Source organism: Solanum tuberosum, unplaced genomic scaffold (genome assembly GCF_000226075.1).
Source record: "Solanum tuberosum cultivar DM 1-3 516 R44 unplaced genomic scaffold, SolTub_3.0 scf00131, whole genome shotgun sequence".
NCBI classification, from domain to species: Eukaryota; Viridiplantae; Streptophyta; class Magnoliopsida; order Solanales; family Solanaceae; genus Solanum; species Solanum tuberosum.
Window position 1 is genome coordinate 538,796 of NW_006239054.1, and position 15,015 is coordinate 553,810.

A 15,015-nucleotide genomic window follows, 5' to 3' on the forward strand; every position below is an offset into this window, starting at 1 on the left:
GGGGGCGGTGGAATAATTATAGTTAGGAAAAAGAAAACACATTGATTCGTAAAATCTATTGAAAATGATGTTTTTTTTATATTAATGAGGCTTCTAGTTTGTCATTGTTACATAAGTTCCCCATATACAATCTTAAATTACAACAACTTCCTGTATTATTTTTTTTTAATATCTTAGGAGTATTTTTCTCATTTCAACTTTGTCTGTTTGATTTTACACAAAGTTTAAGAAAGTAAAAAAAGATAATTAAAATGTGTCAAAATGTCCTTTAATTTTGTGGTCTTGAGCATTTCATGTGAAAAGTTAGAATTAAAGAATTGACAAAAAAGGAAAAAGACAATCTTTTTAAATGAATTGAAAATAAATAAATAAAACAAATAAATTAAAATAGAAGAAGTTTAAGTATGAACTCTAAAATGATAGACGTGAGAGTGGGGGTTGGATGGATTGGGAGAGTGAAGAGGCAAAGGAGAGGAAGAAGATAATTAATGTGAAATGTTAACGTGAACCTTACTTAGTTACGTGCATGCTGAACATTCTAATTAATACATTTTGACATAAATTTGAAATGAGACATCAAGAGTAATTCTAACTAACTTGCTTATGTAGTAGTATTATTTTTTACTATTTAAAAAATAATTTAAATTTTAAATTTTCATTCGACATACTTAAAGCCACACAAATCTCTGTATGTTTTAATTTTTATGTTCAATCAGATACCATCACATAAATTAAAATAATTTTTTTTTATCTTTTTAGGTTAAATCCACTTCGGAGTGGTTGTGCACATCTACGTAAAAATATGGGACATTAGCATAATTTCTGAAACAAGAAGGTAAAATTTGAAGTTCTACAAACTAATAGTGTCACCTATAAAAAAAAAATTAAAAATTTGAATTAAAAAATATGATTTTTTTATTAATATTTTTTTTTATATATATAATAAAAAAATATGAGGCTTGGATAAACTAGAACACCACAAAGTGCAACGTGGAATTTAATGACGGATAATATTGGACACGTGTGCATTGCTATATTTATTCACCTAATCATATGTTCAGTTATATAAAGTTCTATAAATAAAATCAAATTGTTATTCAGGTCTCAGTTTATATTACTTATTTTCTTTTCAGTCCATTTCAAAAACTAAATAAAATGATTTATAATCATATAATCATAAAAATATCTATCATCTATTCTAGATCATAACTTACAAAAGTCTCATTTCTTTCTTATTCGTTATAAAATTAAACTAACTCGTATAAAACGAGACAAAAAAATATTATTTTAAGAAAAGTAGAAATAGAAGAAGTGCTTACGTGTCAATTGCAATTTACATTAACCAATAACATAACTACACGAATGTTAAACCTTAATTGGACAACATTGACGGACAAGATCTGATAGTGGACACGTGTAAGATGTGTAATAAAGTTTGTTTTAATTTTTTTGAGATTGATTTTTATGTTTGTAAAATATTAGTACAAGGTTGGTAGATATCATAATTATGTAGCGTCACGATTGACAATTAGGTTAGACAAATAGAAAAATGAGTTGAATCGTTATCGATATTACACCATCTCACATGCATTTAGACTAGATTGACAAAGATGATTTAAATCGTTATCGATATCATATGCGATTGTTGATAAGGATGTATTTCATCTGTTTCCGTTTATGAAATATTTTTTTCTTTTTTAAATTTCGTGTTGGCGTTAAACTAAGATGAGACGAAAGGAAAGGAGTAATAAAAGGAGAATGTCGGTTAAGTTGGTGGAAGGAAGAAATTTTAGTTCTATTGTTTGGTAGAATTTTAGTTTGACCCGATTCGATGTGACAATTGACAAACAATTATTGGCAGTGATTAATTTTCTTTTTTCAAAACCTATTTATTATATTATAGAATAACAAGGAAGACGTATGATTTTTCAGACCTAACATGTTTACGTGACATGTTTTAGTACTAAAACTTATAATATTTTTACTTCATATGTTTGGTTATTTTGGGTTGTTATTAAGGTTTTATATAGATGGCTAGTGCACGCAAACAAATTCAATGTTTAAAATTTATGAATTTTAATATTTGATATTGACGAACATGTTTTTCAAAAAATATATAGTTTCCTTGATGAGCTGAGATTAACAATGAGAAGTTCAAATAAATCTAACTCCAGATCTCAAACAATCATTTTTTTATGGTGGATAGTATGACAACGATGACGACAACAACATTAGTCATAATATCCACTATGATCCAGCTAGTGACCAAAGCCGAGTCAATTCATATTAAAACCAGAAGAGGGAATTCAATGTCAATCGCCATCTCCTTGGCACACGTGACGGTTATCACCTCTACCACGTCCTCCTTAACGTCCCTTGTTATCTCACGGGGTTTAGAAAAGGTGGGGTATACGCAGACCTAATCCTGCCTTGTTGTGATAGAGTAATTCCCGATAGACCCTCATGAAATACAAATCTAGAGTTAAATGGATGCAACTAGGTGACTCAAATACTGAATATTTTTCTGTTGTGATGAAAGAAAGCAAACTGTAGAGCTTTACCTAAATGGAGTTCAGTTGACTGATCCTAGAGTTATTAGAGAAGAGATTCTACAATTCTATAAAATTTTGAAGGCCCAATATATTATATTACAACTTGTGGGGGGTTTGGGGAGGGTGAGGTGTATGCACTAACACAGACCTTACTCCTACTTCATGTCGTAGAGAAAATATCTCCGATAAAACCTCGGCTCAAGATATGCTATGCAGTGGAAACCACTTATAGAGAAAATTATAGCTAGAATATACAGACAGAATACAACTGGTGCAAAATGTATAGTTATGTATCTAGGACTATTACAACATCATACCAAGTGAAATCCCACAAGTGAGGTCTGGAGAAGGTAGAATGTACGCAACCTTACCGCTACCTCGTGGAGGTAGAGAGGTTGTTTCTGAAAGACTCTCAGCTCCAAGTGCCGGATCTAGAGCACACAAATCTAAAAATCACAGATTACAGAAACTGATTGCAGTCTGCATACACTTAATCAGCCTCTCTACTGATCTCAATTATTTGGCATTCCCAAGCTAAGGATGTGTAGAAGTGATTGTTATGAAGAAAGATATAGTGGCTTGGGATAGAATGTGTTCTCTCAAGTCCATAGGAAGATTAAACCTAAGCAATTTGAAGTTATGGATCAGGTGGACAAAAACTTTGGTTCCATCACAGGCCAACTGGTAGGAACACACTTAGAAGTGGAAGAGTTCTGGTGCAGATACAATACATTACCAGAGTTCGGAAACATGATGATTTTCCTAGCCTGAGGCGAAATTCACAGTATGGCAGCATCTTCATATAAGTATAGACTGCAAATGAACTTATCAAGAGATGTATGAATACAGGTTCGCTCATGTCAAACTCATGACGAGTCAGAAGAGCATCCATTTGTGGAATGTGCATCTGCTAAAGGCCAACGGAACTAAGTACTACGATACTTACAAAGACAACTTAACACAACAAACTACCTGAGAGGCTGGGACATGGAGTGGTCTATCAAGGACTACAAAGAAAACTCAAATGGCACTCAGATGTCAGATCCTTAGAATCTTAGCATTATATGTGTCCATGTAGATCAGAGATTTCACAACCATATGACATAACCCACCCAAATATGTGGGGTGAGAATCAAGTCTATCACAATCAAACAGAATTCGAAACCAAGAGAACCTTCGTATTCTTTCTTGTTACAAAAGATTAAAATCATGCATGGATAAATGGAGATAGAAGCACCTTAGGTTCAGGGGAAGAGATTTTGTTGATGAATCAAGTTCCAACAATGTTTTTGGTTAAAAGAAAGATGACAAACTTACCTGAACACCTGAAAGGAAAATTGGATTAAACATCATCATGACTAATGCATTTATGACCATTTAAGGAAGGTGTTAGTTACTAAACTCAGAGCACTAGTTAGCTTTATAGCTGAGATGAAATGAAGATGAAAAGGTGTTCCACTTGAATTAAATTGAAGTTGGTTTAGCAATATCTTAAAGACAATAAATTGATACAATTCCCATAATGAATTGAACCATAACATCTCCACATGTGAAAAGCAAATGAAAGCCAAACTAAACCCAAAACAGAAGGCAACATGCGTTTTCTTAGAAAAATCTGCCTTATCAACATTTGACACACGGGTAAAAGTAAAAGAGGGGTTTCCCAGTATAACTGACAAGGCGTCGTTAGTGCATCCATCAACCCCAAGAATCACCTCAGCCTTGACAAGTATGAAGGAGCCACCACAAAGAGCAAATATGCTCAAATACAGTTTTCTTTGCTCTCCCAGTATAACTGACAAGGCGTCGTTAGTGCATCCATCAACCCCAAGAGTCACCTCAGCCTTGACAAGTATGAAGGAGCCACCACAAAGAGCAAATATGCTCGAATACAACTTTCTTTGCTCTCCCAGTACAACTGACAAGGCGTCGTCAGTGCATCCATCAACCCCAAAGGTCACCTCAGCCTTGACAAGTAAGAAGGAACCATCCCAAAGAGCAAATATGCTCAAATAAAACTTTCGTTGCTGCACCCCTGAAGACAAGTTAACAAAACAAACAAGAAAATGAGACACCATGTCAAACAATCAAGAACACATCAAAGACTGCAGCGAGTACCTGCAGCCCCACTGACCATAAATTAGAGGTTTATGTAACCTCGTCATAGATGCTGCACAGTGTCTACATTGTAAGAAGATCAAATCACCTAAAATAGAAAATACAGAGAAAAGGAATCTTTTCCCCTACCTTCTAACAGCCAAGACAGGCCACATGGCTACATAAGATTACATGGTCTGACGACCAGTCACAATATTTATATCCTATATCTCATTTTTGTTGTCCACAATCGCATTTGTGTAGACAATCAGATCTAACATGAATGCTTTACCACCAAGCAGAATTGTCATCAGAAAAGTGAGATCTACCTCTTTCCAGGTTTTGGGCATCGAGTCTACTCTCCTCTGGTTGCTTGTAAGAGCTAACACTGAAATTAGTCGCAGCATTATAACCATGATTTGCGTTATTCTGAAAATTGTAAGCCTGCAGTTGACCTCAATTAGTAAAGATATGAGAAACCACAACAACAACAACAACAACCCAGTGAAATCCCACTAGGTGGGGTCTGGGGAGGGTAAGTAGTACGCAGACCTTGCCACTACCTCGTGGAGGTAGAGAGGCTGTTTCCAAGAGACCCTCAGGATGAGAAACCAAAGAAAAGAAAAGTTCCATTCCACACAAAAAAGAAGAACAAGGTTTCACCATGTCAGGATGATTCACTTGTTGAGTGTAACTTTCAGGGAGCGTCGGGAGACGATGTTCGCCAAAATCTTGAACTATGCCCAAGGAATTGCTTCCAAAACAAAGCTGCTGCATGCCAATGTTGGAGTTATATGGAGTACAGAAATGGCCCGGCACCAATTGTCCAGTTCCAATGGTTTCAGCAGGGTGATTTAAAGGGATATCAAGATCATTGAGCTCCATATAGGCAGCGTCTTGTGGCAGGATCACGGGGTTAAGACTATAATTAGCTCCACCACTTGCAGTGAGATCAGGTTCCAGCTGCCCTACTCTTGCCCAGACTTCGATGTCTCCAAGGTCGTCAAATATATCATTCCCATCAGTAAAAGCAGCAGATGGAGCATTTACATCTTGGTGAAAGTTCTCTAGCTTCTGCTAAAGGAGGAATCTTAATCAATAACCATATAATTAAACAAGTTCCAAACATACAATAAATGTCATACGATTAGCTATGGTATAATATCTTGAAGAAGTAAAAAGCAAGCAACTGAAACAAAACAGGCAATAAAACTATAGTTACTGAACCCTCTGATAAAGCCATATAATAGATGAGTTTTGACTACCAAGTCATTTAACTTAAAAGCAGCCATACCAAGAATAGTCCAAACAGTATCAAGCTGTTGATATTGTCACAAACCAATCACTAACAACAAGCAAACTTCCATTTAACTGTACTTAGTCAAGCCCTGATTTAAAGCAAAAACGGAGAGAAGAAACTAATGCAAACAGTAGAATAGACAACAAGGGAAGACTTAGCAAAACATTAGGAGGCGTATGTCCATGAAATTTTCACTTTTTTCCGGAGTTAAACGCCCACTAAAATGACATTCTATGACAAACATGCACTTGAATGTTAAAGCTCATCTCAATAGATTTATAAACACTACAGCATACGCACCTGATTAGTCTCATTACCACCAGAAAGCAAGGAAGTATCTTCTGTGAATTGGGTAAATAGACCAATCATCTCGTCATCTAGCTCATCAGGAGCCATCTCATTAGTACACATCTGATCATTAGATGGACCTGGACCAGGGTTGGCCAGGCTGGTATCTACTGAACAACTCTGTTTCTCAGGCAGTATAGGCAGAGCAGAAAAAATATTGGACGATTTCGCTTTTAGCTGATCTGAAGGCATCCAATTGATAGAAGATACATTGGACAGCTTCGGTTCACCAGGTAACTCCTCATCATCTGGCTCATCCAAAGGCAGTTTTTGAACAGAAGGCTGAATGGGAGATGGACTCAGTTCACTTGAAGGCCAGACAGATGTGCTTCCTGGGTCAACCACTCTGGTTGCATTTGAGGTGCTGGGTTTATCAGGCCTACCAGGTGGAGCTGGAAAAACATCTGACGTACAAGGTTCAGCAGGAATCTTGTCATCTTCCCAATCTTCCTCCTTAAAAGGTGCTCCGTACTGTGCACCATTCTTTGGACCTGGCCCACTCTTCTGGAATACTTTATAAAGCACATATGAATCCTACAAAAACAAAAACAGGTATTTTGATGAATGATAGAAAAAAAAAACTAAGATTGGCTAACAATAAAATCATAGAATTTAAGGAACAAGAGATATCAATGTCTTTTTTTATGAAGGTCATTTCTGGTCCTGCTTGCATGCACCTCTACTATTCCACCAAGTGCCCACCAAGGCATAGGCAGACAGGAAAAAATCACCTGGTATTATGTCTCCTTTGGAATTAAAACTGAGAAAGCATGTTTATCCACCGATTGCATTGAACACTAGGCCACACCCTTAGGTACAATTATAGTCAGTCTTCTTACCAGAAGTTGAAAAATTGATGACGAAAACAAAATGCTTTATGTGGAGACAATCTACAAACAAGGAACATAATATGCAATAGTTTTTCTGTTTATTAGATGTTTTCACCTGAGTTACATAACTTTTCCCAATGCCAAATACATTGCTCAAGCATAGGCACCATGTGACATGACAAAACTTGAGAAAGCATCAAGAAAAAAGAAACAAAAGGTTCCAAAATAATATGAGAATGACTTGGTAATGCTGAACTACGGACCTACCTACCAACTCATTGCTTTTTCTAATCCAAATCAATCCTGCAAGCATAGTACCATAGACATTGCAAGTCATGATCACCAAGAGAAGGATCAATGAGAAATAGATGCAATCTTTAGGAAGCTAAAGCTCTCTAAACAATGTAGGAGAGTTTGTCTCAGTACACTTCCATTCAAGGAAAATCAAAGATCTAGACTCACCAAGAAGAATTCAAAATTAAGAAACCCCAGAAGAGATAGTAGGGGACCACATTAGGGAATGTCTCATCTTAATATTATCCCAACAATATCAAATTCCAAGAATGAGAAAACATGACACAATTAACACGATGGCCTAGTCAAAATTCTTCACATATGGAAACTACGATAGTGCCATAAAGTTCTCATCAGGTTCTCACGGATGGAAACTAAATGTGCAAACAGAAAAAGGGGAGAGAGAAAACTCCCAAGGAACTATCATTGGCTATGTGGACCTACTATTACAAGTAAAAAGAACATAAAAAATGATATAAGAATTAGGTAGTAATTTAGCCAAGGTAGGATATAAGTACCTGAGCAAATCCTGCATCAATTGATTCTTTATCTTCAAACTTGTATTCGTGAATTAACCAATCAGTTCTCTGCCCTCGCGGGGGATGACCTAGGTGAAAAACAAGTGTTTTAACTGATCCAACAATCTTCTCATCGTAAGTAACATATCTATCTTTCCCAGTAGTTTTCCAGTATCCACTATCAGTAGCGCGATTCATTCTGCCTCCACTTGCATACTTTCTCTCCCTTGGGCAAAAGAAGTACCACTCTAGATCTTTACTTTTATAGCAACATTTGTCTGGCAGAAGATATTAAAACATTACACAAAGTTGAAGAAAAACAAGTAGAATCCCCCCAACTTGAAACAGCAGATGCTTTCAGCCTCCTAACAGGATACTGTTTAAATGCTAGAGATTTCTACTGAAAGAACTTGCAACTTTCATAATTGAAAAAAGAGAGGAAAAAGATAAGACTTTCATTACTACAAAATATAAATGTCAATTTTAGATATCAAGAGTGGCGTAAATCAGAATGATACTTAAAGTAGAAAATTCATTAACAAACTGATGGTTATTCTTATCTCAAAGCATTTTTTTGAAATTTTTTTACAGAGCAGACTTGGCTCATTATGTACACTATTTTTTTCCTGTATGGATTCCTCTAGGACCTTTACAAGTAAATTGTTTATTTTCTATATAAAAAGAAGAATAAGCTTTTGGTGGAAGTACACATTATACCACTGAATAACAACTGTGCATAGAACTTTGAAGGAAATGTGTGCCAGAGGTAACGGGTTCCTATATTGTTAGGAAAACAAAGCTTAGCAAAATGAGATTTTTTAAGAAACTTCCCCATATAAACTATAGACTGATACCTGGAAGGTCCCATGGGGAGAACTTGTAGATGTTGAGTTCTGTTATGACTTCAAAATGAAATTTTTTTCCCGTGATCTTTCGTTTGAGATAGTACATAATCAGCTCAACATCAGTAGGGTGAAAACGAAACCCAGGCGGAAGCCGTGCCATTGAAATGATCCAAAAAAAAAGAACTAAATTCAAAGCAGCCCAAAAGGGCGCGCTGACGAAATCTAGACTAAAAGAGCTATCTGCACAGAACACCAGAGCCTCCAACCCACCCCTAAAACAAAAAAAAATTCAACTGCTGTCAAGTCCAATGCCGAAACAGTATCTTCCGTGAGCACCACAACCTTCTGCAGTTCATGAAAAGGAATGCACTCCAAACAAAGAAATGATGCTTCTTCCTGGAGCCAACAGACATCTGGTGCACAATCAAAAACCTGTTATTCATGAAATCATCAGCCTCAGGTATCAAGACCAAATTATACAAATACAAAAGAGGATCCACTAAATCACTAAATTTGAACACTGATTCACCTGGATGAGCACAACTAAAACCAATTACAAACACATTCTCCCCATTAAAACTTCACATGGTAAAAATAGGAAGAGCCCAAAAGGCAAAGAAAAGAATCGGTACGTAGTGAGGGAAAAAAGCAGAAGAACTACACCACAGGAGATAAGAAAATAACCACAGTGATCAAACCCTTAAAAAACCCCAAACACAAATTTCGAAAAAAAAAAGAACACAATAGAAAGGAAAAAGAACAAAATTTGACAAAACAATCATCAAAAGAGAACAAAATCAAATCAAGAACAGCTGAAGAGTAACTTACCCAGATAGGAACCAAATGGGAGAAAGCAAAAAAAAAAAACAGCCTAAGGGAACAGAATGGGAAGGCAGAGGAGATATATAACACAACAAAAAGGAAAAAATGATCAAAAAATTGACTAAATTAAAATAGCAATAATCATCCTCCAATAGAATCAAATATCCTAAATATTAGACCATGATAATAAACAATAAAAGTACAAAAAATATCAGTTCAAGGTAACAACAAAATACACAGAAATGGGCAACACAAGAACCACCCCACCTCCCTTTACTACCCATCAATACAAGTTATAAACAATAAAAAGGAAAAAAAAAAAAAACTTTACAAAATAACCCTCAAAAGAGAACAGAATCAATTGACTAAATTACCATCACACTAATCAACCAGTAGAATCAAAAACCCCTAAATACAGATTTCAACAATAAAACCAGTTCAAATGCAACAATAGAAACACAGAAATGGGAAAAACAATAAAGAATCGCAGTGATCAATCAAACCCTCAAACCCCACATACAAATTTCAAAAACAAAACACAATAAAAAGGAAAAAGATCAATTTTTGACTAAATAACAATCAATGGAGAACAGAATCAATTGCCTAAATTACAATCGCAGTGATCAGCAAGTAGAACCCAAAAAAAAAACCTAAATACACATTCCAACAATAACGCCATATAGAGAAGAAAACTAAACCAGTTCAATATATCAACAAAAACACAGCAATGAGCAACACAATAAAGAATCGCAGTAATCAATCAAACCCTTCAAACCCCACATACAAATTCCCAAAAAAACACAATAAAAAGGAAAAAGATCAATTTTTTACTACATAATCATCAAAACAGAACTGAATCAAATCAAGAAAAGTCGAAAAGTAGCTTACCCAGATACGGACCGAACCGGAGAAGGCGAAAAAACGATGGTGGGGTGGTGGAGGAAGTGACGGGGAAGGCGGAGGAGGGCTACAAGTGAATCAAAATTGCAGTGTTAGTAGGGTTTATATAGGCAGAGGGTTTTTTAAGCAAAGAGCCTTCTATGGTAATCTACAGCTTTTGATTGGTTCACTACATTCATACTCTATTGAGGGCATTTTAGGGAAAAGAATAAACTTAATCAACATTAACATTTCTATAATTAATAAGTTTCATTATGTAATTCACTCCGTTCATTTTTATTCGTTCAATATTTGATTTGACACCCCTTCTTTAAAAATTATATAATTATATCCTATTAACATTTGAATATTATAAATTTTAATATTTCGAAAAATCACTATAGTAGGTAATAATAAAAATAAATTAGAATCTAAATGATAAATTTTTCTTAATTTTTTAAAGTGGGCGTGAGTTTTTAGTTTATTGAATAAGTATAAGTGAACAGATCAAGTAATCGTGTAGATTGCGTTTCTTAAATATGTGTTATTATCTTTTGTTATTATATTTCTTTATTTGCTTTGTATCTTGCAATTTTGTTATCATATTTTTTTTACTATCGTGCTTTAAATTATGATAAAATATACTTATGAAATTATATTATATATATTACTCCGTTTAAGTTGTTTGTATTTTGCTTAAATTATTGACTTCTCAACTAATGAATTCCGACAAATATAGAAATTATCTCTTAATTTTATTAAACCACTACAGCTCATTACTTTCACTAGATCTTTTATATATTTTTACGAAACTATTAAGTATTATTTTTATTTTTATTGTATATACTTATTGACCTGGTCAAAGACACATAAGCAATGACATAGTTGTGATACTTCATCAACTCATCATCATCTCTATTTAAGTCACCAATCCACCGTAGTATAATCTTTTATTTTCTCTAGTCAATTGTATGAATTATATGTATTAATTGAAAAGAGAGTTGCTCGAAAATGCATATCAATAATTTTTCAATTCTAACTCAACACAATGGACGATGGGACTCATCAGGTAATTGATAAAAAAAACAGTTCATATGGTGTTTTTTTTCATGGTTGTATTTGATTTTTTCACAACATATCCATTTTAATCTTTTTTGTAGTTATTCTTTTGATTTATCTTGTCGATTTTGGTGGAATGTAAATTCATATGATTTGTTTGATGTTCTGGGGCATCAATATGCTGGTTTAATTATTAAATAAATATTAAAATTTATCAATTGTTTGTGAAACAATATTGAGTTTTTCACAGCATCTGGGTTTATCTTCTTTTGGTATTGATTCGTTGTTTTATGTTAACGATTTTGGTGAAATTACAACAACTTGATATGATTTTTTTTATTGTAATCTGATATGTCGAGTAGTTTTTTTTTGAAAATTTTAGGTTTAATTGATTAATGAAACGACTTAAAATAAAATCATAAATTGTGTGTTTAAATTGATATGTTGAATGGCGTATGTTAACAGATTGTATCAATAGTTACTTTTGATATGTGATATGGTGTACAGTCAGTGGCGGGTATTAAATGTTGTGGGTGGGAATCGTACCCGTGATGCATCAGTCAAATTGTAATCACTTTGCCGTTGGGCTACATGTTACTATTGGTTTAAGTGGGGTCAAATTAATTATATACAGTGTTTTGTTTCAAAAAACAGATTGAATATATATGTATATACAATGTATTTTTTCGACGAAGTGGGTTCATATGAACCCACTTGCAACAAGGTAGGTCCGCCCCTGTGTACAGTGTACACATGCCAACTGCAAGTAAATTTGTAGGTGCATGTATTTGTGTATTTTGTTGTATTATTTGATATATAAAATACAACAATAAAATAATATTTTGGTACATTGTTTGGTTTATTTTGATTATCTGAATTGGTGTATATAATAAATTGAAAATTTGGTAATATGTTGATTGGTATGTGATCTGGAACTTATGCTGGAGTAGTTGATTCTATGAATTGGTGGTATATGTTGGTGTATTTTTTCGTCTAAATTGTAATACCTTAGGGATCGTTTGGTACAAAGGTCAATAATGCAGGGATTAGTAGTGCATAGATTAGTAATGCAGGAATTATTTTTATCAAGTGTTTGGTTCATTGCTTCTCACCTAGTTTTGTGTGTGGTTTATAACTCTACAAATTTTTTTCCAATTATACCCTTGAGTTATTATCAGATTTTCTATTTCATGTAATTGGGTCAAGGTAGATAATTGACAGACAATATTTTTTTATAGCATTTTAACTAGCTAGGAGAATAAAAAATTTATCGTCATGTTCACTATTTTTTCACTTAAATTATTTGAGGGTAAATAATTGTCATCTTAATAAATTGGAGTTAATATCTCAAAAAGTCACACAACTATAATAATTTATAGAGAAAAATTATTGAACTTTGTTTTGTATCAATAAATTAAAAAAAACCCACTCTTTATCATAAAATAAAAAATAAAAAATAGCAAAATAAATTAAACTATTTTTATACTCGAGATGTTTTTTAAAAAAAATTATTTTGAATATTGATTAGATTCTTATGGAGGAAACGATCATCATCATATAAAATTAAATTGTTTGGTCTAATTTGAACAATTTTTATTTTTATTTTTTTGAGTGTAATAGTTTCTTAACTAATATATAAAATTGTTATCTGAAAGAAAAATTCATTTGAAAGTAAGTGGAAACTCAATTTTAATGCATTGCTTAACTTGTATTTCTGATCTCTTTCATGAGTGGATTTCCATCTTATATACTTATTTTAATTGATGAATTCATTATTTCTATGGATGCTACTTGGTCACCAAGTCCAAGTTGTGCAAATGAAGATAATAATCTATAATTAGGCAATATATATATATATATATATCTTGTTTTAGATTACTTGTCTTATGTTTCAATGTATTTTTGTTAAGAGGCAATATTTGACTTATGAATTGTTCTTAAATTCATACATCAACATTAGCATATTAGTTGGATTATAATATTTTATATTAATAATAAATAGATTAAATAACTCATATTTTAGCAACAAAAACTATGTCTAAATAATAAAATTTGTAAGCTCATTTATTTATTATTGGTATAAATATAAAACATAAAATCAAGAAAATAAACAAAAATGATTAAAAGGATTTGAGGGGGTATTTTTGTCTTTACCTAGATTAGTCCCATGGTATTAAATCTCATGTATTACTAATACCATCCAATGGAAGGTATTAGTTATACATCCTATGATACCATGTAGGGTGTATAACTAATCCATGGATTAGTTATACTTATACCCAAAATTCCTACCAAACATAGTACTAAATAATACCACACATAATACTTGGATTAGTTCTCCTAATACTCCCTACCAAACGACCCCTAAATGTCACAATACTTATGATATGTTTATTGGTATAATAAATTATTTGGTATACCTGTTAGTGTGAATTACCACAAGTATGCCAATTTATTATCGTATGATTGCAAGTATTAACAATACTATACTATACATAGTATGTTTTGGTATTATTATTGATAATGTATGCTTTAAATTGAAGGTACACGCATCAACAGAATACCTTCATACAGTTATAGATGGTGCAAAGAGGTTTACAGTATATCTGAATACTCGTATGTGCAGTTGTGGCAAATTTCAACATGATGAGATCCCTTGTAGTCATGCAATTGCTGCTATCAGATATAGGAATAAACATCACGATGACTATTGTTTCGCATATTATAGTAATAAGAATTATCAGGATACATATGCATTACCAATAGAACCCTTGCCTTGCGAATGCACTTGGGATGTTCCATCACATGTTTTGGTACCACCAATTGCAAGAAAGCAGCAGGCAGACCACCAAAAAATGATCGCAAAAAGGGATTCACCGAATGAAAGGGGAAGAAAAGAAAAGTCACCTGTAGTGAATGTGGTTTATTTGGGCATAACAAGAAAACTTGCCCAAAAAAATCACATGAGAATTAGCGTTATGGTATTTTTATTGTTATTTTAACTTTGCAGAAAGTTATGCAGTTGAACTCAATGGAGCCTTATTTGAAAGTTGATTATTGTTTGTTATCTTATTAATATTATTGAATTCGTAATTGTTATTAATGGCTATCATGAACTAATTTAATAATCGTGTTGTGAATAAGCAAGTAAGGTTGGTATAATTCCAGCCTAATACATAAATAATTAAAACTAGTTAATGTGGAGAACTTGGTTACCAGAAATAATAGACTGTGTTAATGTAAAAAGTTGATTAAACCAATTATTTGAAAAAAATATAGGACTATTGGTAAAAAAAAATATAGGACTACCATAATAAATACAATCTGTTAAAGAAAAAATTTGGTGAATTTATGTTAAAATATGAACGAAAATTGGTAAACATATAGGAATATAATAATGATTGTATGTAGGGATCATATGTTTGCATTATATACCAACCTAAAACAATAAATTTGAAAAAAATTACTTAA

The 15,015-nt window shown here is 33.1% G+C and overlaps 1 protein-coding gene across 3 annotated transcripts; it reads right to left on the minus strand.

Annotated features, from left to right (window-relative positions):
- Nucleotides 1-3,895: 3,895 nt before the first annotated feature.
- LOC102602510 (NAC domain-containing protein 82-like) lies at nt 3,896-10,633 on the minus strand. 3 transcript variants are annotated; one of them, XM_015310272.1, is made up of 7 exons: nt 10,495-10,633; nt 8,794-9,197; nt 7,940-8,217; nt 6,250-6,831; nt 5,313-5,726; nt 4,979-5,093; nt 3,896-4,587 (listed from the first exon to the last, which is right to left on the minus strand). In XM_015310272.1, exons 2-7 carry the CDS (start codon nt 8,942-8,944, stop codon nt 3,920-3,922), a joined length of 2,208 nt encoding a protein of 735 aa, XP_015165758.1. In that variant the 5' UTR covers nt 8,945-9,197; nt 10,495-10,633; the 3' UTR covers nt 3,896-3,919. The 3 variants fall into 3 exon arrangements, with proteins under 3 accessions (XP_015165758.1, XP_015165757.1, XP_015165759.1); XM_015310271.1 differs by having other exon boundaries at nt 8,794-9,216; XM_015310273.1 differs by having other exon boundaries at nt 5,313-5,723; nt 8,794-9,216; nt 10,495-10,632.
- Nucleotides 10,634-15,015: the final 4,382 nt, after the last annotated feature.

Excerpts from the sequence above, each read along its gene's own strand:
- LOC102602510 (XM_015310272.1), bottom strand. The coding sequence starts at position 8,944 with ATGGCACGGCTTCCGCCTGGGTTTCGTTTTCACCCTACTGATGTTGAG. Across the intron at positions 8,218-8,793 it reads CTCCCCATGGGACCTTCCAG|ACAAATGTTGCTATAAAAGT; the intron begins GTATCAGTCTAT and ends ATCTTCTGCCAG. Across the intron at positions 4,588-4,978 it reads TGCCCAAAACCTGGAAAGAG|GGGTGCAGCAACGAAAGTTT; the intron begins GTAGATCTCACT and ends ACTTGTCTTCAG.